Source organism: Canis aureus, chromosome 10, assembly GCF_053574225.1.
Source record: "Canis aureus isolate CA01 chromosome 10, VMU_Caureus_v.1.0, whole genome shotgun sequence".
Lineage (NCBI taxonomy): Eukaryota > Metazoa > Chordata > Mammalia > Carnivora > Canidae > Canis > Canis aureus.
The window spans coordinates 54,032,746-54,052,025 of NC_135620.1; the positions used below are offsets into that span (position 1 = coordinate 54,032,746).

Here is a 19,280-nt window from a genome sequence, read left to right on the forward strand (position 1 = left end):
GTTTCCTTTTCCAGGTTCTAGAAGCCAAGCATACCTTGGCTTGTGGCCCCTTCCTCAGATCACTCCAGTCTCCTGCTTCCATTGTCATGTCTTACAACTGCCTTGGGTCTTACCTCCCTCTTGTAAGAACCTTTGTGATTACAATTAGACCTGTCTAGATAATTTAGTATACTCTCCCAATTTCAAAATCCTTAGGTCAATCATGAAATTCCTTGTCCCACGGAAGGTAACATTTCACAGGATTAGGGTGTGGACATCTTTGATGGGGGGCATTACTGCCTAGCACAGATGGGAAGGGGGCATAAGTGACTTGGGGCCCCTGGGGTGGCTCAGTAGGTTAAGCATCTGCCTTCAGCTCAGGTCATGATCCCAGGGTCCTGGGACAGAGCCCAGCTCAGCAGGGATCTGCTTCTCCCTCTCCCTCTCGTTCTCTCTCAAGTAAATAAATAAAAATCTTAAAAAAAAAAAAAAAAAAAAAAAAAGAAGTGACTGAGGTCGAATGGCTGGGGGCATCCACACAGCAGTCTGTGTCTGGGTAAGGCAGGCTTAGCCTCTAGGCTTAAAATCATAGTGCGGCTTTGGGGCTTTGACCCTGCTCCAGTAAAATCTGTGTAGCTTTGCAGTTTTGCCTTCAGATTGTGTTGTTTGGCAGCTCCTTTGCCCTGAGGGTAGTAAGGGCCCGGATGTTCCCCCAGCCCCGAGGGGCCCTCTCTGTTTCACACAGCCCGTTCACAACCCTCAGTGAACTCAGGGCCCCCACCCCTCGGCTCCCTTAGAAAAGGAAGTCCTACAGTGGAGCATGGACCAGGCTCTGCTCACTCCTTTGTTCTCCTCGGGCATCCTCTCCGCTTTTCCACTTTGTAAGACTACCACCACCATCGCCAACACCAGAGAGAGGCTGAAAGGGCCCTGTGATGCCAGTAACATCCACTTTATTGCGTTGGGGTGGCGCCGACAGCCCGGCTTGGAGCTGAGCCACCCTCACAGGTTGTTGAGCTCCAGCAGGGTCTGGTCAAGAGTCTGGTGAATCTCCACGTTCTCCTCCTTGGCACTGGCCAAGGTCTCTGTGAGGAGAAGCAGCACGTGAGGAGGGGAGAAGGAGGAGGAGACAGGCTGGGAGGGGGGTGGAGGCACAGGGAGACCTGAGCATGAAGGGATCTGAGAAGCCCGAACCAGGGGCAAATGGACAGACTAACTGAGACATACACAGAGACCTCCCTGAGGGCTTCAGGGGCCTAAGGGTGGGATGGGGAGGCTGAGTCATTAACTAATTCACCTCCTTCTTTGGAAGGTTTAAGAGAGTTGGAAACAAGAGGAAAGACAAAGACTGAGCCAGAAAAGGGTGGGCCAGACAGACAGACAAGACCCAGGCAGAAAACAGACCTGCAGCGAAAGCCCCATGTCGGCATCCAGTGTCTTCCCAAACCTCACCCCAGACCTCCCACCACCACCTGGCCCTTCCTCAGCACCTCCCCACCTGGCTCCCTGCCAGCCCCCTCTTTCTCCTGGAACTGCAGCAGGGTGCTGTGAGGTCAGCGACAGGCCTGGGTGCCTGGGTGAACACAAGAGCGAGGCTCTCAGAGGTGGTAGAGGGCCCACGGGGATTGACGGGTAGTGTGTGCCCACGTGCAGCAGCAAGACAGTGATAGACGGGGTGGGGGGTTCTGTGTGCATTACAGTGTTCTGTGGGTGAGCTCAGTATGGGGGGTTGTCACAAGATTGGGGTTGTCTGCAAAAAAGCCAGGATCTCTGTGGGGGTGATGGAAGTGCTCTCTGCAGGGCAGGAAAACAGCACCGAGACCAAGGTGAGTTTATTAAGCAGCAGAAAGAGGTAGAGGCTGGAGGGTGGAGTGGGTGGATAGGAGGTTGAAGCAAGTGCCAAGGTGGGCGGCAAGTGCGGTTGGAGCTCTCCAAGGCTGCACCCAGCCTGGCTGCACGATGCTGGCCATTCTGTGCCTCCTCTCTGCCCCCTGCCCACAGAGAGAATGGAAAGGGAGGAGAGAATGGGCTGAGGGGGCCACATTGGCGTGGGGCTCAGAGGGAGGTGATGTCGTTGAGTGCGTTGTCCAGCTCCTCGCTGATAGCCTTGTACTTCATCTTCTGTGCATAGACTTCATCTGGGGGGGGTTCAAGGGAGGGGGGCCAGGTAGGAGTGTGGGGAGAGGGAATGGAGGGAAAGAGGAAAGGAAGGAGAGAGGGTAATGGAAAGAGAATAAGAGTCAGAGGTGGACAAAGATGGAGTGAGAGAAATAGACCAGAGAACAGGCTGGACAGCCATGAGGGCTCCTTCTTCCCCTCTCTGTACCCCTGTCTTTTTTTGTTTTTCTCTGTAGCCCAAATCGGTTCTTCCCCCTCTGGAGCTCCTACCTTCCCCAGGGACATGGGGGCACAGTGCTTTGAATAAGTGGGAGTGCTTGCTTCAAGGGGAGGGTGCTAGAGCCGGAAAGGTCTAAGGTCCTAAAGTTTGGAGATAAAATTATGGCTTGCCTGAGAAGGCTGGAAGCACAAGAAGTGGGAATTTCGAAAGTGAAAGGGTTATCATAAAATAAGAAAATACAGTTTAGATAGGAAGGACATTTTTGCTACTAATGAGAAACAGCCACAGATTGGCAAATATACCTGGGTGTTTGTTTTCATCAAATCTAGCTTAAAATAGTATTTTCCATTAATGTCATGAAAACATAGATATTAAATCAAATCCCTCTATACTTAATAAAAAGATCTTTGTGATATAGTGTGTATTGTGTTGCACCTGAAGACAGAATTGTCTAGGGCAGTGGTCTGAGGACCAGCAGCATTGCCATCATCAGGCAGCTTGTCAGACATACAGATTCTTCAAGCCCAGAGTCAGCAATCACTTTGAAGTAGGATTCAGGAATCTGTGTTATAAAAATTCTCAGGCAGCCCAGATGGCTCAGCACTGGTTTAGTGCCACCTTCAGCCCAGGGTGTGATCCTGGAGTCCCACGTCAGGCTCACTGCATGGAGCCTGCTTCTCCCTCTGCCTGTGTCTCTAATGAATAAATAAATAAAAGCTTAAAAAAATAAAGTTTAAAAAATAACTAAAAATTCCCTGAGGTGTTCTCATATGCACTCAAGTTTGAGAAGCACTGGAGTTGGCATGCTGCAACCAGATGCGAGTACTTGAATGGTGGGCACAGCTCCTGGAGCTGCTGGAGTCCTAGGTGGTCCAACACTAATTTATCCAGGACAAATGCAATGGGAAAATAAGGGACAGATGTACAGTCATGGGCAGCATGGACCCACTTAAAGAGGTTTGGGGGTACAGGGGAGTATCCCTTTACCTTCCAGGTCATCGATGGTCTTCTCCAACTTTGCCACAGACCTCTCGGCAAACTCTGCTCGGGTTTCAGCCTTGGCGTAAAGGTAAGAGGGAGGAATGACAAAAAATTCGGCCCTTCCAGTCAACCTCTCCTCTTCCATCCCTATCCCCAAAGTTCTTGCCATAGGCAGTCTCTCTGGCAGGGACAGGGGGGCTCGAGGGGAGAGTGGGGACTGGAAGGACTCTCACCTCTTTTAGCTTCTCCTCCAGCAATTTGATCTCCTCTTCATATTTATCTTCTTTGGTGGAATACTTTTAGGGACATACACATACCATCAGTAGATTGCCCCCATAAATCTTTCACTCCACTGAGCCCACAGGCTACTCCTGATCTTGTCTCCAGGGAACACCAAGCCCCTCCCTGCCTGGGCCCATCACCTCCCTCCCCTGCAGGACCCCATCCTCACTGGCCCTCTACCCCCTTCTACCTTGTCCGCTTGGGCTTCCAGAGATTTCAAGTTGTTGGTAACAATTTTCAGCTCCTCCTCTAGGTCCCCACATTTACTGTAGGGGGTGTGTGGCAGGGGAGGGGGGATGTGAGGGCACAGTGTGGGAGACAGCGGAGATGGCACAGTGAGGAAGGGGTGGAGGAGAGAAGAGAAGAGCAGAGTTGTGAGAGTGACAGCAGGCAGAGTTTGTAAGCCCAAGGCCCTTCCCAACCCCCAACAGGTGAGAGAGCAGCCTGAGACTGGGAAGCAGGTGAGCTAAAAGAAGGCACCATTGCCCAGTGAGGTCACTACCTCCTCCTCTGAGGCCATCAGGGACTTGAGGGCCTGGTCCATGGTTCGGAGTTCCTCCTCCAGCTGCCTGGCTCGGCTGGGGGCAGCAGTTAGGGGTCAGAGGACAGGACCTGTCCCTATGGCCCCAAGCCTGGGAAACTGCCTCCCACTTGCCCCAGAGCCACGGGACCAGGCTGAGTTTCATTTGCCATCCCCGGGTAGCCTTACCTCTCAGCCACCTCTGCTCTCTCTTCTGAGCGCTCCAGCTCTCCTTCTAGGATCACCAGCTTCCTGGCCACCTGGGGAGAAAGGGACAGAAGAAGAGCCCTGGTGAATGGCTGGGAGTATCTGGGGATTGAGAGGGAGAAGGAAGTGGGGTAGGGCTGTCACCTCCTCATATTTGCGGTCTGAATCCTCAGCGATGTGCTTGGCCTCCTTCAGTTGCATCTCCTGCAGCTCCATCTTTTCCTCATCCTTCATGGCTCGGTTTTCGATGACCTTCATTCCTCTGAGAGGCAGGGAGAGGGGGCGGAAGTGGGGTCAGGACCAGCAGAGACAGGCTGCCTGCCCCTCCCCGACCCATCCCTGGGAGGCCCCCAGCCCACCTCTCACTCTCGTCAGCTGCCTTCTCAGCCTCCTCCAGCTTCTGTAGGGCTGTAGCCAGGCGCTCTTGCGCCCGGTCCAGCTCCTCCTCTACCAGCTGAATGCGGCGGTTCAGGGAGGCCACATCTGCCTCGGCCTGTGGGTCAAAGGCCAGAAGTCAGAGGGGCTTTGTCTGCCTTGGATGAGGATCAGAGAGGTTCCAGAGGCTGGTAAGATTCTTGTCAGAAAGAATCTGTTTCCTAGCTTCCAGACTTTGTCTATTTTTCCCCCTAACCAGCCATCTTCTATTCAGACTCTGTACTCCCAGCCCAAAACATGCATTCCTTAACGAGCTCCACTCCCCTGCTTCAGGGACTCTTCTAGCACGGTGCATGGTTATTTTCCTGATAGTTATCTGCAAGTCCTGCGTCGCTGAAAGCACTCCAGTGCTCAGACCAGGTTTGAGGAGCCCTGACTCCTCCAGGGCAAAGCCTGGCTCAGCTAAGGGGTGAGGAAAATCAGGCCAACCAGATCGCACCACTGCTAAAAATAGCCAATCACAGAGTTAAGCTCTGTGATGTCACTGGCTGCCAGGCAGACTCCCAGCGAGGGCCTCAGGAGGCTCTCTGGCCCAGAGGAGATACTGGAGGCTGTAACAAGGGGCTTCTTGCCCAGTGGGAGGCAGCTGGAGGTGGTGCAGGGCAGTGTGAGTGATACATATTCAGCCCCTGACCTGCAATATGGAGGCAAAACTTGGAGGTTTGGGGGATGGTCCATGGAAAATGATACCTTCCGAAAATGAGAGGGCAGAGCCAAGATGGGCCTCCCATGAAGGAAAGTGAGGGAAGCAATGCAGTTTGGTGTTAAGAGCATCGGCTCTGAGTCAGACTGCCATCTGTGAGCTCACTCACTCGACACTTGTGTGACCTTGGACAACTTATTTCATCTCTCGAGGCCTCGGATTCTTCCTTTGTAAATTTTAAATCTGAGTTGACACAAGCAGTTCCTCCTCTGTAGGCTGTTCTAAGATAACACAGCACTTCTAATAATCAACAGGACCGGTGGGAGGCTTATAAAACTAAACAGGCTCTCTAGCTCCATGCTAGGTCCACTGAAATGAGATCTCCAGGGCAAGAGCTTGGAAATCTTTTAAATTTTTTTTTTTTTTTAAGCTTCCAGGTGATTCTGATGATAAGCCAAGTTTGGGAAACAATAAAATAATATGCAGAAAGCACCTGAGCACATTGCCTGCAGAATCTGCACTCCATAAATGTTAGGTTATCCCTGTCTCTCCCTCAGAGACAACGACCTCGAGATTTAAGTTGGAAAGGAGAAAGGGCCAGTGTAGGGAAGAAGTGAAAGCAGGAAGGGATGGGTGGCAGCCCTGGGGGCAGAGGGTGTAGGAAGCAGGTCCTGGGTGGTACGCTACAGCAGGAGAAACACAGCACCATATATAGAAAGTAGTAGCTTGTCCTCCAGGTGCTTTAGGCCACCTAGAGTGGCAAAGGCCATCGTGGGCAGAGGGCCAGATGACTCAGTGTGGAAGGATTCTAGGGACAGCGCTGGGGGTTGGGAAGAATGACCCTGGGAGAACCTTAGGGGTCCACTCTAGAGAATGATGAGACTCTATAAAAGGAAAGCCCTCTTTGTGATAGTAGGAGGACAAATGGCTCTGAAGAGTCTGAGAAGTCCTGGGGTCCTCATCACAGGACTGATATTTGCCATTTTCTGCTTCTCAAGCTCTTCCTGGTTATGGATGCTGCTCTCCAACTATAGGATAGGCACTACTGTCCCTACTGGATAAACATGAAGAGAGAAGGGGGAAACTGAGGCACGGTGTGAGTGAAGTGCGGTGTTCAAGGTCATACAATAAGTCCGGGCAGTGTTTGCTATTGACTCCTGGCACTGCTGCCCTGAGTCCCCAGCTCTGTCCTCGGCCTCCCCTCCTCCCCTCCAGCCCCCACCCAGCTCCTTGGGTTTCCAGTCCTGCCTCCAGCTGCACTGGGCCTTAGTTATTTATAGAGCGTCAGATGCCCAGGGCTGTCTTTGCTAGCAGCTGTAGGTCAGTTCCCTCCCAAGTGCCAGGGCTGGGGGAGAACCAAAACCAAGCCTGGAGGTCAGAGAAACCAACCTGGGGTGGGGGTTGGGGAATATGGGTAATGGTCAACATAAACAGTAATGTCATCTCAGATCTCAGATGTTCAGACATACTTTTGCTAATCCTCCCATATCTCCAATTATAGGCTCGTTTTAATCCTGGATGGAAGGCAAGTGGGGAAACTGAGGCAGAGAACAGTACAAGTATCATATGCAAAGTCATATGGCTATTCCCCAACCTCAAGGTGGGGGTTGGGAACGGCAGAAGACAGAGAAGTCTGGCTAGGGGATGTGAGGTGGGCAGAGAAATCTGAGCAAACAGGACCTGCTAAGGTGGCTGCCTTGGCATTTGTGGTCCTGTCCCTCTGCCCTGTGGCCTGGCCTGGTCTCAAGGCTGACAGCTTAATGAGGGTAAATGAGGGGCCATTAGAACCTGAGCTGGGTCCCAGTGCACAGCAGGGCTGCTGGAGCCAGAGGTCAAGGCCCGGGAATTTCTAATGGCCCCCCAGGGGTGTAACTCAAGTCAGATCCCATCTCTGGATTCCTCTCCCCCCTCCTACCCAATAGTACCTACACCCATACCCCACAAATGGAGCTGCAGCCTCTTCTCCACTTCCAGCTAGAGGATTAATTGAGGTAGATGGTAAATTCTTGTACCACCCACCCCCTACGATGACTCACTGCTTGATCACTGTACATTCTAAGAGCTGGAACCAAATGGAGTTACAGGGCTGTCTTCTGGGGGAAGTGGTGGGTGGTTTTGATTTACCCACTGCCTTAGATTAATTGTGCAAGCTTGCCCTAGCCTGGGTTTCTGAGAGGAAACCATTTCTGTGCTGGTGCTGGGGATGTCCAGGTCCTCTTTCCCCTACTTCCCCGTGTCTGGGACCCCCTCCCAGTGCACTCTCCCACCCTACCCTGGGTCCGCACTCACGTCGGTGGCCTTCTTCTCAGCCTGCTCCAGTTTTTCCTGGGCGTCCTTCACCGACTCAGAATACTTTTCCACCTCATCCTCTGTTCCTTTCAGCTTCTTCTGGAGGGCCTGCTGCTCCTCCTCCAGCTGGGGGAGAGAGGCCTTGGTTAGTTGGGCCCTGAGGTCAGGAAGGAGGCAAGGTTGTGTGAGGGAGATATTAAAAGATATTTAGGGGCTGTCAGGAAGGAAGCAGGATAGTAGGGGAAAGACAGTGCAGCCAGGGGTGTTGAAGGGGACCTGGTAGGACAGAAAGCTTCCAGCCTCCCAAAGCTGGGGCTGCCCCTGCTTTGCAGGGGCAGGTGTGGAAATTGGGGGATTGCAGCTCCCTAGGCTATGGTGGGTGAGATTAAGTGTGGCTTTGGTCAGGTCCCTGATGGTACTGGATGGGTGAGCCTGGGACTGCAGGCCTCAGGCTAGGGGGCACAGGGCAGGGCCTACCCCTCCCTTGTTGGGGAGGAGGGGGCTGCGCTGGGTCCGGGGCCCCCACCTGCTTGCAGCGGTCCTCAGCCTGCTTCTTGTCGGCCTCGGCCTGCTCCGCACGGTCGATGGCATTCTCCTTGTCCAGCTTTAGCATCTGCATCTTCTTCTTGATCGCGTCCATGGCTGCGGTGGGGGGCGGGCCGGCCGGCGGGCAGTGCGGACGGGACGAGCTGGGCTGGCTGCGCGGACTGGGCGCACGGGTGGCGGGCGAGGAGGACCAAGCCGGACTGGGATGTCCCAGCCGCGCGGGCGCCTAAAAGGCTGGGAGGGACCGGGCGGAGCCGGGGGCCGGGACCCTCCCCCATCGCGGCGCAAACCTTGTAGGGGCAGAAGCGCAGCCTGGTGGGGGGGCGGCGGCCGCCCCCTGTGCCCACCCCCTCGGGACCGCCCCCCTCGGGGCTCCTCCCCTCCCCCACCCCCAGCCGTCGGAAGGTAAAAGGAGCCGGTACGGTCCGCTGGAGAAACCCTGGCCCTGCGGAGGGGAGGGGACCGTCGGGCTGGGGGCTCTGCGTTTCCTCTGAGTGACAGCCCGGCGCAGTGGCAGCTGCGGCTGGGGCCCCTGGGGCTATTTCGGGGCGTGAGCTCACGGCAGCTGCGCGGGCGCAGGGACCCGCGTGCCCCCCTCAGCTGCAGCAGCCGCTGCCCTTAATTTAGAAGTTTCCTGTAAATCCCCCTGGATTAAATGTCTCTTGGGAGGCGGGGCTCCTCCGTGGTTCGAGTACCTCAGTTTACCCTGAGTCCCAGACTCTGGGTCTGCGTTACCGACGTGGTAGTGACAGCGGTGAGTCTCACCGGGGACTTGGGGAAACTGAGGCAGGAGGGGATTTTTTTTTTTTTTTTTTTTTTTCCCCCCAGAGCCCCGGCCCAGTGCGGAGCGGGGTCCGGCCTGCTGCCCCCGGAGGGCGGGCCTGCCCTCCCTTCCCCTCGCTTCCCCTCCCAGCCCCTGCCCCAGGAGCCAGGGCCCCTCCTCTACGGTGGCGGGGCGCCTAGGTACCCAGCTCCGCACCCCGCCCGCCCTGCCCCCACACGTGCCCCGCGTGTTTTCCGGGTGGCTCGGGCCGGCGCGGCGCGCTCCCGCCCCCTCCCCTCCCCTCCCCTCCCCTCCCCCTGCCCCGCCCCTCCCCCCGCCCCGCTTTCCCGGGGCCCCGGCCGCCCCGCCTCCCCCCCTTCTCCCTGCGGACTCTCCCGTCTCCTCCTGCGGGCCAACTTTACGCCAAAATTTCTTTTCTGCCCTTTTTTGGGCCGTTTCCCCGTGGGGAGGCGGGGCCGGGCTGGGGCGGGGAAGGCGGGGGGCGAGGGGAAGAGTTAGGGAGCCCCGGCGTCGGGAGTCGGGGGCGGAGGCGGCGGCCGGGCCCGGGTCGCGCGCGGGAGGCGCGGGGCTGCCCGTTTCGGTTTTCCCTCGGGTGGGGGGAGGAAGGGGAGGGCCGGCTCGGAGGAGGGGGAAGGGGAGCCCGGGCGGAGGAAACGCGGCGGCCGCGGTTCGCCTGGCTCCGCTGAGGCCGAGGCGGGCTGGCTTTGGCGGGTGGGGGTGGGAAGCGTGGGAAGCGTGGGCGCTGGGCCCGGGCCGCGGGGGACGGGGTGCGGAACTGTGTTCAGACCCGCTTAGCTGCCTGCTTGCTACACGTGGAACAATTTGACCTCGCAGTGTTCGTTCCAGCCATTTCCCTGCTCCCCCAAACTCGTGGGAGACCCGTCCACCCTCCCAGCACCCAGTGCTAAACCCCTGGGGGCTTCCAAGCGCACCCCCGTCCCTCAGTTTCCACAGCCACTTAATGCTGCGGTTACATCGCCTCCACAGGTCCCTCCGCCAGGTCTCTGGGGTTGCCTTGGGCAGCTCCTCACGGTCCCTCCTGCCTGTGTCCGATGCGGTCTTACTCCTCCTTCTCCATTTCATATATTCATTCAACTGAACCTTGACATTGTTAGCAAAGTCTTTTAAAAAATCGGTGCCAATGTGATCCTAAAATCGTCCAAAACTCCTCCCTCCTCCCTCCCTCCTTTGAGGATAAAAATCCACATTTCTTAATATGGTATCTGAAGTCCATCGTTTTGCCCCTGCCTATCTCTCTGCCTCATTTCCTTTCATCCCCATCCTCATCCCCAAAACACAGACTTATACCTCATGCTGCGTTCATACTGAATTATATGCAGGACCTGGGAATAGCCATACTTTTCTTAAAGCTTCCACTTTTTCTGCATTTTGTTCCCTCTGTCTAAAATGCACTTCTGGGGCAGCCCGGGTGGCTCAGCGGTTTAGCGCCGCCTTCAGCCCAGGGAGTGATCCTGGAGACCTGGAATCGAGTCCTGCATCGGGTTCCGTGTGGGGAGCCTGCTTTCCCCTCTGCCTGTGTCTCTGCCTCTCTCTCTCTCTCTCTCTCTCTCATGAATAAATAAATAAAAATCTTAAAAAAAAAAAGCTCTTCTGTGGGCTGATTCTGGTGGCCTTAAAAACTCAGATCAGGGGATCCCTGGGTGGCTCAGCGGTTTGGCGCCTGCCTTTGGCCCAGGGCGTGATCCTGGAGACCCGGGATTGAATCCCACGTCGGGCTCCCGGTGCATGGAGCCTGCTTCTCCCTCTGCCTGTGTCTCTGCCTCTCTCTCTCTCTGTGTCTATCATGAATAAATAAAAAAATCTTTAAATTAAAAAAAAAAAAACTCAGATCAAATCATAGCCCTTCTGGGAAGCCTTCCCTGACCACTGCCTATCTCATTTCCTTCACCTAATGGATGTGTGTTCTTGGTGTAGGCTCCTATAATTCTCAGAATTCCTGTTACAATTGTTCTTGTGCCTACCCTATGGGCTTCTTCATTGGCAGGTGAGTTCTCTGGAACAGGGACTATCTTACTCAAATCCGAATCCCCAAAGCCTAGCAAAGCATCAGGCATGAGGTGACACTCCATAAACTTTTGCTGGGTAAACTTTTTACGCACACAAAAATATTAATATTATCTGGATCTAAAGGAACTCATGGTCTAGTGCAGCAGTTCTCAAACTCCCCCCACCCCCAAACTTACTGGTCTTAGAACCTCTTACATTATTACAAATTAAGAATGGTTTGAAGATCCAAAAACCTTTTGTTGAAGTGGATTATATCTATCAATAATTAACATATTAAAATGGAAACTGAGGGCAGCCTCGGTTGCGCAGAGGTTTAGTGCTGCCTGCAGCCCAGGGCATGATCCTGGAGACCCGGGATCGGGATCGAGTCCCACATCAGGCTCCCTGCATGGTGCCTGCTTCTCCCTCTGCCTGTGTCTCTGTCTCTCTCTCTAGCTGTGTCTCTATGAATAAATAATAAATAAAATATTAAAAAAATAAAATGGAAACTGAGAAATTTAAAATATTTATTAATTCATTAAAAATGACAGAAATAAACCCATTATACATTGACCCTGTTAACATAAAGGATTTTTTTAACATACAGGATTTTTAATTGATGTATAATTAACATCCAATGTTATATTAGTTTCCATTGTATGACATATTTTTTTAAAATTTTTTTATTTTTTATTTTTTATTTATGATAGGCACACAGTGAGAGAGAGAGAGAGAGGCAGAGACACAGGCAGAGGGAGAAGCAGGCTCCATGTACCGGGAGCCCGACATGGGATTCGATCCCGGGTCTCCAGGATCACGCCCTGGGCCAAAGGCAGGCGCTAAACCGCTGCGCCACCCAGGGATCCCTTTCCATTGTATGACATATTGATTCAACAATTCTATATATTACTCAGTGCTCACCATGATAACTGTAATCACCATATGTTATTACAATATTATTGACTATATTCCCTATGCTGTACTTTTTCCTCTATGACATTTATTTTATAACTGGAAGTTTATACTTCTTAATGCCCTTTATCTTTTTCATTCATTCTCCCACCTCCCCTCTGGTAACCACCAGTTTGGTCTCTATTTAAGAGTCTGTTTTTGTTGTTGTTGTTTAAGATTTTATTGATCTGAGAGAGAGAGAGTATGCAAGGGGTGGTGGTGGTAGGGGCAGAGGGAGAAACAGAAGCAGAATCCCTGCTGAGCAGGGAGCCTAACATGGGGCTTGATCCCAGGACCTCAAGATCATGACCTGAGCTGAAGGTGAATGCTCAACTGACTGAGCCTCCCAGGCACCCCTTGTTGTTTGTTCATTTGTTTTTTAGAATCTGCATATACATGAAATCAAATGGTATTTGTCTTTCTTTGACTTATTTTACTTAGCCTAATACCATCCCTCTAGGTCCACCATCCATGTTGTTGCAAATGGCAAGATCTCATTATTTTTTATGGTTGAGTAATATTCTATTGTGTATATCTGTATACCACACCATCCATGGACACTTAGGCTGCTTCCATATCTTGGCTATTGTAAATAATGTTGCAATAAACATAGGGGTGCATATATATTTTTGAATTAGAGTCTTCATTTTCTTTGAGTAGATACCCAATAGTGAACATACTGGATCATATAGTATTTCCATCTTTAATTTGTTGAAGAATATACTGGTTTCCACAATATTTGCACCAATTTACATTCCGACTGACAGTGCACAGGGTCCCCTTTTCTTCACATTCTCACCAACAGTTGTTATTTTTTGTCTTTTTGATACTAGCCATTCTGACTGGTGTGGAGTGGTATTTCATTGTGATTTTGATTTGCATTTCCCTAATGATCAATACTGTTGGCATCTTTTTATGTGTTTGTGGCCATCTCTGTGTCTTCTTTGGAAAAAATGTTTATTCAGGTCCTCTGCCCAATTTTTAATCAGATTGTTTTTTTGGTGTTGAATTGTATAAGTTCTTTACATATATTGGATATTAACCTCTATCAGATATATCATTTGCAAATATCTTCTGTTCATTTTCTGTTTTTGTTGATGGTTTCCTTTACTGTGCAAAAGTTTTCTATTTTGAACATAAATGTTTTTTTAAATTTATTTTTTAAAGATTATTTATTTATTTATTCATGAGAGACACAGAGAGAGAGAGGCAGACGGAGAAGCAGGCTCCATGCAGGGAGTGTGACGTGGGACTCGATCCCCGGTCTCCAGGATCACGCCCTGGGCTGACAGCGGCGCTAAACTGCTGAGCCACCTGGGCTGTCCTGAACATAAATGTTTTTAATAAAAACTATATTCACCTCCCTAAATTAGTGTGAGGATGGCAGTTGTATCACATTTTTACAAATCTCTTTAATATCTGGCTTAGTGGAGGACATGGATTCTCAAAATCTACTTGTGTTTTTATTGTTATAGGGTGGTTTGTTTAAAGTGCTGTATATTCAGAAGAAAATTTAGTCTCACACAGATATATAGCTGGAAAAAGAGTAGTATATTTATAGTCTTTTCAGGTAATTGTGTATATTCTTTGCTACTACCTCAATACTTGACAATTGGTGGTTTCTTAAGGGTTACTTGCAATGTGGAGTCTGAAACCACATCAATAACTTTTTTGTACTATGTTACGTTGGTCTGTGTTGCACTTTGGTTGGATTTTTTACCCAGGGATAATTATGTAACATCATGCATTTATCATTTAGAAAATATTGATCCACTCACTGAGCTATGCAAATGTTCCAAATATTGACACATTTCATTATGCATTATAAAAAGAAACCAAATTCCTTAATATCATGTTTGGTTTCTTTTCTTTTTTTTTTTTTTTAAAGATTTATTTATTTATTCATGATAGACATAGAGAGAGAGAAAGAGGCAGAGACACAGGAGGAGGGAGAAGCAGGCTCCATGCACCGGGAGCCTGACGTGGGATTCGATCCCGGGTCTCCAGGATCGCGCCCTGGGCCAAAGGCAGGCGCCAAACTGCTGCGCCACCCAGGGATCCCTCATGTTTGGTTTCAATGGAAAAGTCTAAGTTTTAAGTTTTGAGAAGCTATGAAGCTCATGGTAGCCGACCTAAGTTTTCTAGAATTCTAATTTTTACTTGAAAGCTCAAATTATATCATTGGCAACAAATACTTTTGGGTTTGGGGGCACCTGAGTGGCTCAGTCTGTTAGGCGTCTGCCTCAATTTTGGCTCAGCTCACACTCAAAGGGTCCTGGGATTGAGCCCCACAACAGGCTCCCTGCTCAGCGGGAGCCTGCTTTTCCCTCTCCTCCCTGTTCATGCTCTCTCTTTCCTCTCTCAAATAAATAACATCTTTTAAAAAAATGATCTTGAACTTATGGACTCCTGAAAGGGTCTCATCTCGGGCACCCCTAAGTGCTGGTTTTAAGAATTGCTGGTTTATTAAGATTTTATTTATTTATTCATAGAGACAGAGAGAGAGAGAGGCTGAGACACAGGCAGAGGGAGAAGCAGGCTCCATGCAGAGAGCCTGACGTGGGACTCATCCAGGGTCTCCAGGATCATGCCCTGGGCTACAGGCGGCGCTAAACCACTGTGCCACCGGGGCTGCCCAGAATTGCTGGTTTAATGGGTATTCGAGCCCCTCCCCAGAGGTCTCCCTGAGGCATCACTAGTAAGAGGTGTGTATTGGTCACAGTTCCTAAGGACATGGCAGCGAAGTGGCGGCAGGAATAAGCAGCTGTCCTGGGCTGATAGCTGGAGTTCAGACAGTCTGGACTACTGCTTGTTGGGAGGTTGTAGAAGGGATTTGATCTCTCTGGTTCTCAACTCACGATGCTAGGACATTGAATCTGGGTTGAGGGGGCCACAGTGGTATGCACTGGAGTTGCCAGGCCTCTGCGTCAGAGAGGTGATAATGCATCTCTATTTTCCAGTGCTTAGTGTGGGCATGGCTTAGTAAATATTGAATGAATTAATCACAGGTGACAGGAGTGTTGGTAGGAAGTTGGCACCTTCCCTAATGGGCTGCCCTGGGGAAGACAAAGTAATTCCACTTACTTTAAACTTACTCTAATGGAATAGGAATAGAAGATGTGGCTTCAAGGTGAAAAGTGCCCAAGAGAAGTAGTGGGTGGTGTTGAATTTTACTTGGAGGGAGAGGCAAGGATATATACTGGGCAACAGGGCTGGTTAAAGAATCATGCATGAGAATTGTGGCAGACCTAAGAGGATGGCCACTGGGCCCGTGCTGTGTGGGCAGAGGGGGGGAATGTGGAAGGAAATGGAAACAAGATCTACCTCCCTGACTTCATCCTTCCACTAAACCTCCAGATCAGCAGGGCTCCTGGAACAGGGCTACTGGTACCTGCCTGGCCATGAGGGGAGCTGTGCCCCCTAATGAAGCCTTACACTTAGGTCAAGCTTTTTCCATTTTCTTCTAGTGCTATTCTAGGCAGGAGTAACAACAAGGCCTGGAAGGGCCTATACATGTCCCAGCCGGGTCAGCAGTAGAATCTACCTGATGCAGCCTCAGCTTGGATTCTTTGCTTGTTAACAGCCTTGACCAAATCTGTGGCCATAGTTCTCTGAGGCTCAGACACTTGTATCTTATAGGCTTATTCTTTTCATCAAAAGTGCTTTTGGAAATTTGAGTTTGGCCAGGAACTGGATTTGTTCAAATACCATGAGCAGTTATGAAGAACGGAGTGTCCCTGGTAGCCACAAAGAGTAGTGGGAGCTGCTGTCCTAGCAGTAGAAGGATGACACTTGGTGAGGTGTAGGCGCTGGCCAGTGAGCTAGGGGACAACAGGAATAGGACTTCTCGGCTTCCCAGCTCTGGTGACTTTGGGGATCTGGGTGCAAGGAGGAGGAAGGGGCTGCAGGGGGCAGATTGCCATCATGAGCCCCCACTCCATTTCTGAGCCAGATGACCTTGGTGACAGAACCGAATCCCAGTCTCTCCTCCGCATTCCCTTTCCCCAAGAGGACTCTCCCATCTCCTCACAAAGCCAGGCAGAGGTCGCAGGCGGAATCATTTTTATTGGAGCATGACCTGTTTGGGGCTTACAACCCCGTGGCCCCCACAGGTAGTTGGGGGTTGGGGTAGACAGTATCAAAAAAAAAGAGGAGTAGAGCCAAGGCTGTGGGGACTGGCTGGAAGCTGCTGGCAGGGTGGAGCGGGCAGGAGCCCTGGCAGGTTCAGACTGAGGTACAGCAGCATTAATAATACTCTTGGAGCGTTAATACTCTAGGGAGGGGCAGGCACTTAGGGGGCCCTAGGGCATGAAGGCACTTGGAGTCAGGGAGGGGACAGGGGATGTGCAGCGGGACTGGGGAGGACCAGGCCCAGGGTTTGGCAGGCACTTTGGGGAGTGCTGGGGTTGGGCGGCTTGGGCCCGACAGCCCAGAAGGCTTTGGTAGTGGCAGGCACAGTCTCTGGGCTGGGTCTGCATTAAATAGAAGTGGCTGCCCTAGTGCTCATCCCGAAGCTCTGAAGGCAGGAACTTGTACTGCTGTTGCCGAATCTGTGCCAGCTTCTTCCGCGCCTCTTCCAGCTCTCGTTCCTTCCGAAGCATCTCTTCCTGTGCAGCAATGATCTGAGGGATGGAGATCCGGGACTCAGTTTAGCGAGTACATGCCTGGGCTACAGGGTCATGGGGCCAGTGCAGGCAGTGTGACTGTCCTGCTGACAATGTCCTTTAGAGTGTCTGGGGCAAAGCTCACCTGGGCAATGCCCCCAACCATTTTCTCCTTCACTACCACTGTCTCGTTCTCTTGGTCTTCAAAGGCTGCAGCCTTCTGTGCTGCCTTCACCAGGTTATCCGAGGCTCGCTTCACTGCATTGCCAGCAGCCTGGGTAGAGAGAAGGCAGTGGGAGGCAGGGAACTCAGCTGAGAGAGTCTCTCTACCGCCTCACAGAAAAACATGTCTTGGTGGTAACGGTTTATTATTTAAAAATATTTTATTTACTCATTCATGACAAACACAGAGAAGGAGAGACATAGGCAGAGGGAGAGGCATGCTCCCTATGGGGAGCCTGATGTGGGATTCGATCCCAGGACCCTGGAATCAACACCTAAGCCAAAGGCAGATGCTCACCACTGAGCCACCCAGGTGCCCCGGGGGTAAAGGTTTAAAAAAGCAGCACAGCCCAAGATACAGTCGGACCATTAGGGTTCCTCACCTGAAGTCGTTTCATTGCCTCAGAGTCCTGGTCAGCCTTGACCTTGCAGGCGACAAGGAGCTGGGCTGTGGAGGCAGCCACCTGCTTGGCTGATGAGATAAGCTTCTCCTGGCTGGCATGGCCTTGTACAGCTGCATTGGCGGCTTCACACAAATTGTTGGTGGCTGCAGCCACCATCCGGGCCTAAAGTGAGGAGGCTTAGATTAGAATATGCCTCTTGCCCTGGTCTTTCCCCTCTCCTGCCTTTGCAGACCTCCCTGTGAGAGACCTAGTGGGGATTGTGTACTCACAGCAGAAATGAGGCCTTGGGACCACTGCCCATCATCCAGTGCATTGGCTGGAATGGCACCCACCTGTGGATGAAGGGGGGAGCCTACTCAAGACCTGCACTCTCTATGGGTGGGTAAAAGCCGCCCGCCCCCCATCATTTTGAGTGTGGACAGCAAAGCTGCTGCTGTTCCCATTCCTCGTATCTGAGTGCGTACCTTCCCTTGGGCCACTAGTTCCCTCTGGGCAGCTGACGCTGCCTTTACCAGGGCGCTGGTGGCTGCCGCGATGGACTTGGCAGCCTCCAGTATCTGCTCCTCAAAGTTTAAGGACTCATCTGCCTCCTACAACAGACAAAGGTTCCAGAAAGATAAGCAAAGTGAAGGTGGGGATAATCTGCCAGTAGGCGGGCGGGAAGAGGGACTCAGAGGCCTGACCTTGGGTTTGGCCCGAGGCTTCAGCTGCTCTAGCTTTTTGGCTGCGGCCTCTATGGCGGCTGCAGCTCCCAGGAGTTCATTCTCAGCGATGACCGTGGGGTCCTCTGGGTCCACCCATTCTGTTCCTGGTGGGGCAAAGGGAGGAAGAAAAGGACTAAGGCAGAGCAGAGAGGTCAGGAGCACTGGGCAGCATGGTTAGTGTCCCCAGCACCTGGCACCTGTGGGGACTATGAGCAGAGGGCGGCTCAAAGCAGCCAACCAGGAGGCAGAGCTCTCCCCATGAAAAAGGCTGCCCTTCCTTCCTGCCCCCGGTCATCCCTCACCCTTCATGGCCTCAGCAGCCTGGATGAGCTCAGTGACCGAACCAGCCACACGCTTGGAGTGTCCTGTCAATTGCTGCTTCAGCTCTGGGCTTGGCTTCTGCAGGGTCTGGGGAAGAAAGAGGGCAGGGAGCAAAAGCATCAGATTTCAGCTTCTGCCAGAGCTCAGACACAGGGCCGACCATGACCCCTGCCCCCTTCAGAGACCGCTCCACACCACAGCCCTCAAACCCCATGCCCTCTGTGCAGGTGCGCTCTGGGCACCATACCACACATGTGGTGGAGACAGTGGGGCCGTGTCGTGTGTCACTCACCGGCTGGCAAGGAGCAAGGAGAGTGATGAAATGAGAAGAAAGAAGAGACATCGAAGGTAAAGAAGGGAGTGGTCAGGTGGGAAGAGAGGAGAAAAGAGAAATGAAGAGGAAGACGTGAGCGGGAAAATCAAAGATGCTAAGAATGATGGGGCCCCAGTGGAAGGGAGGCTTGGGAATGAGAACAGATTTGAGAAATAGAAGGTGGGGTGGGGAGGCATTCTGAACAAACAAATTGACAGTTGGGTGTGAAGCACACAGGGAGGAGACCTCATTCAGGAGGGCTGGTACAGGGAGCAGACAACGCCCGCCTTCCTTACCAGCAGCACATGGTCCAGCAGCTCCAGGTAGCCATTGGCACACTCCCGGCCATAGTGCAAGGCTCGAAGCCGCACATCAGGGGCCACTTCTGGGTGGTAAGCTGCTTCCTGTCCCAGAGAGTTAGCATTAGGATCCCAAAGAGCTCCAGGACTCCCAAGACCCTGCCTTTCTCCCCTCCCGTGGCCTGTCCCAAAGCAGCCATACCACCTAGGATTCCGCTTTACTATCAGAGTTCTTACCTTGCAAGCGCGAAGCATATCTGCGATAGCACGACGACTGAGATTGGCTGTGGCGATGACATCCTCTTGGCGACAGGAGTTGCCAGCAGCAACAGCCTTGGCTGTTGCCATGGTGATACCCTTGGTCATGCGAATAAAATCTTCTGGGGTAGAGGTCTTAGCAGGTGGCTCTGGGGAACAGAAGACCTGTTGGGGGTTGAACAAGAAGAAAAAT

The 19,280-nt window shown here is 52.1% G+C and overlaps 2 protein-coding genes and 1 long non-coding RNA gene across 8 annotated transcripts in view; 1 reads left to right on the forward strand and 2 right to left on the reverse strand.

Moving 5' to 3' along the window:
- Positions 1-915: 915 nt before the first annotated feature.
- TPM2 (tropomyosin 2) lies at positions 916-8,437 on the reverse strand. 4 transcript variants are annotated; one of them, XM_077912508.1, is made up of 9 exons: positions 8,201-8,437; positions 7,675-7,800; positions 4,667-4,800; positions 4,452-4,569; positions 4,290-4,360; positions 3,771-3,846; positions 3,532-3,594; positions 3,305-3,374; positions 916-1,064 (listed from the first exon to the last, which is right to left on the reverse strand). In XM_077912508.1, the coding sequence occupies exons 1-9, from the start codon at positions 8,312-8,314 to the stop codon at positions 982-984; spliced, it is 855 nt and encodes a 284-aa protein (XP_077768634.1). In that variant the 5' UTR covers positions 8,315-8,437; the 3' UTR covers positions 916-981. The 4 variants fall into 4 exon arrangements, with proteins under 4 accessions (XP_077768634.1, XP_077768637.1, XP_077768636.1 ...); XM_077912511.1 differs by lacking the exon at positions 3,771-3,846 and adding an exon at positions 4,083-4,158 and having other exon boundaries at positions 8,201-8,435; XM_077912510.1 differs by lacking the exon at positions 916-1,064 and adding an exon at positions 1,795-2,117.
- Positions 8,438-9,581: 1,144 nt separating this feature from the next.
- LOC144322443 (uncharacterized) lies at positions 9,582-19,253 on the forward strand. Its single transcript, XR_013388098.1, has 2 exons — positions 9,582-11,009; positions 18,445-19,253. It is a non-coding gene; the product is annotated as an uncharacterized LOC144322443 (long non-coding RNA).
- Positions 16,008-19,280, reverse strand: part of TLN1 (talin 1) — a 32,983-nt gene continuing 29,710 nt past the window's right edge. For all 3 annotated transcript variants that reach the window (XM_077912457.1, XM_077912459.1, XM_077912458.1), the window contains 9 exons: positions 19,067-19,252; positions 18,827-18,934; positions 18,199-18,304; positions 17,876-18,000; positions 17,657-17,782; positions 17,462-17,524; positions 17,172-17,354; positions 16,712-16,840; positions 16,008-16,584 (listed from right to left, as the gene is read on the reverse strand). In XM_077912457.1, coding sequence (XP_077768583.1) covers positions 16,459-16,584; positions 16,712-16,840; positions 17,172-17,354; positions 17,462-17,524; positions 17,657-17,782; positions 17,876-18,000; positions 18,199-18,304; positions 18,827-18,934; positions 19,067-19,252 — 1,152 coding nt within the window. In that variant the 3' untranslated portion in view covers positions 16,008-16,458. The remainder of the gene's footprint in view (positions 16,585-16,711; positions 16,841-17,171; positions 17,355-17,461; positions 17,525-17,656; positions 17,783-17,875; positions 18,001-18,198; positions 18,305-18,826; positions 18,935-19,066; positions 19,253-19,280) is intronic.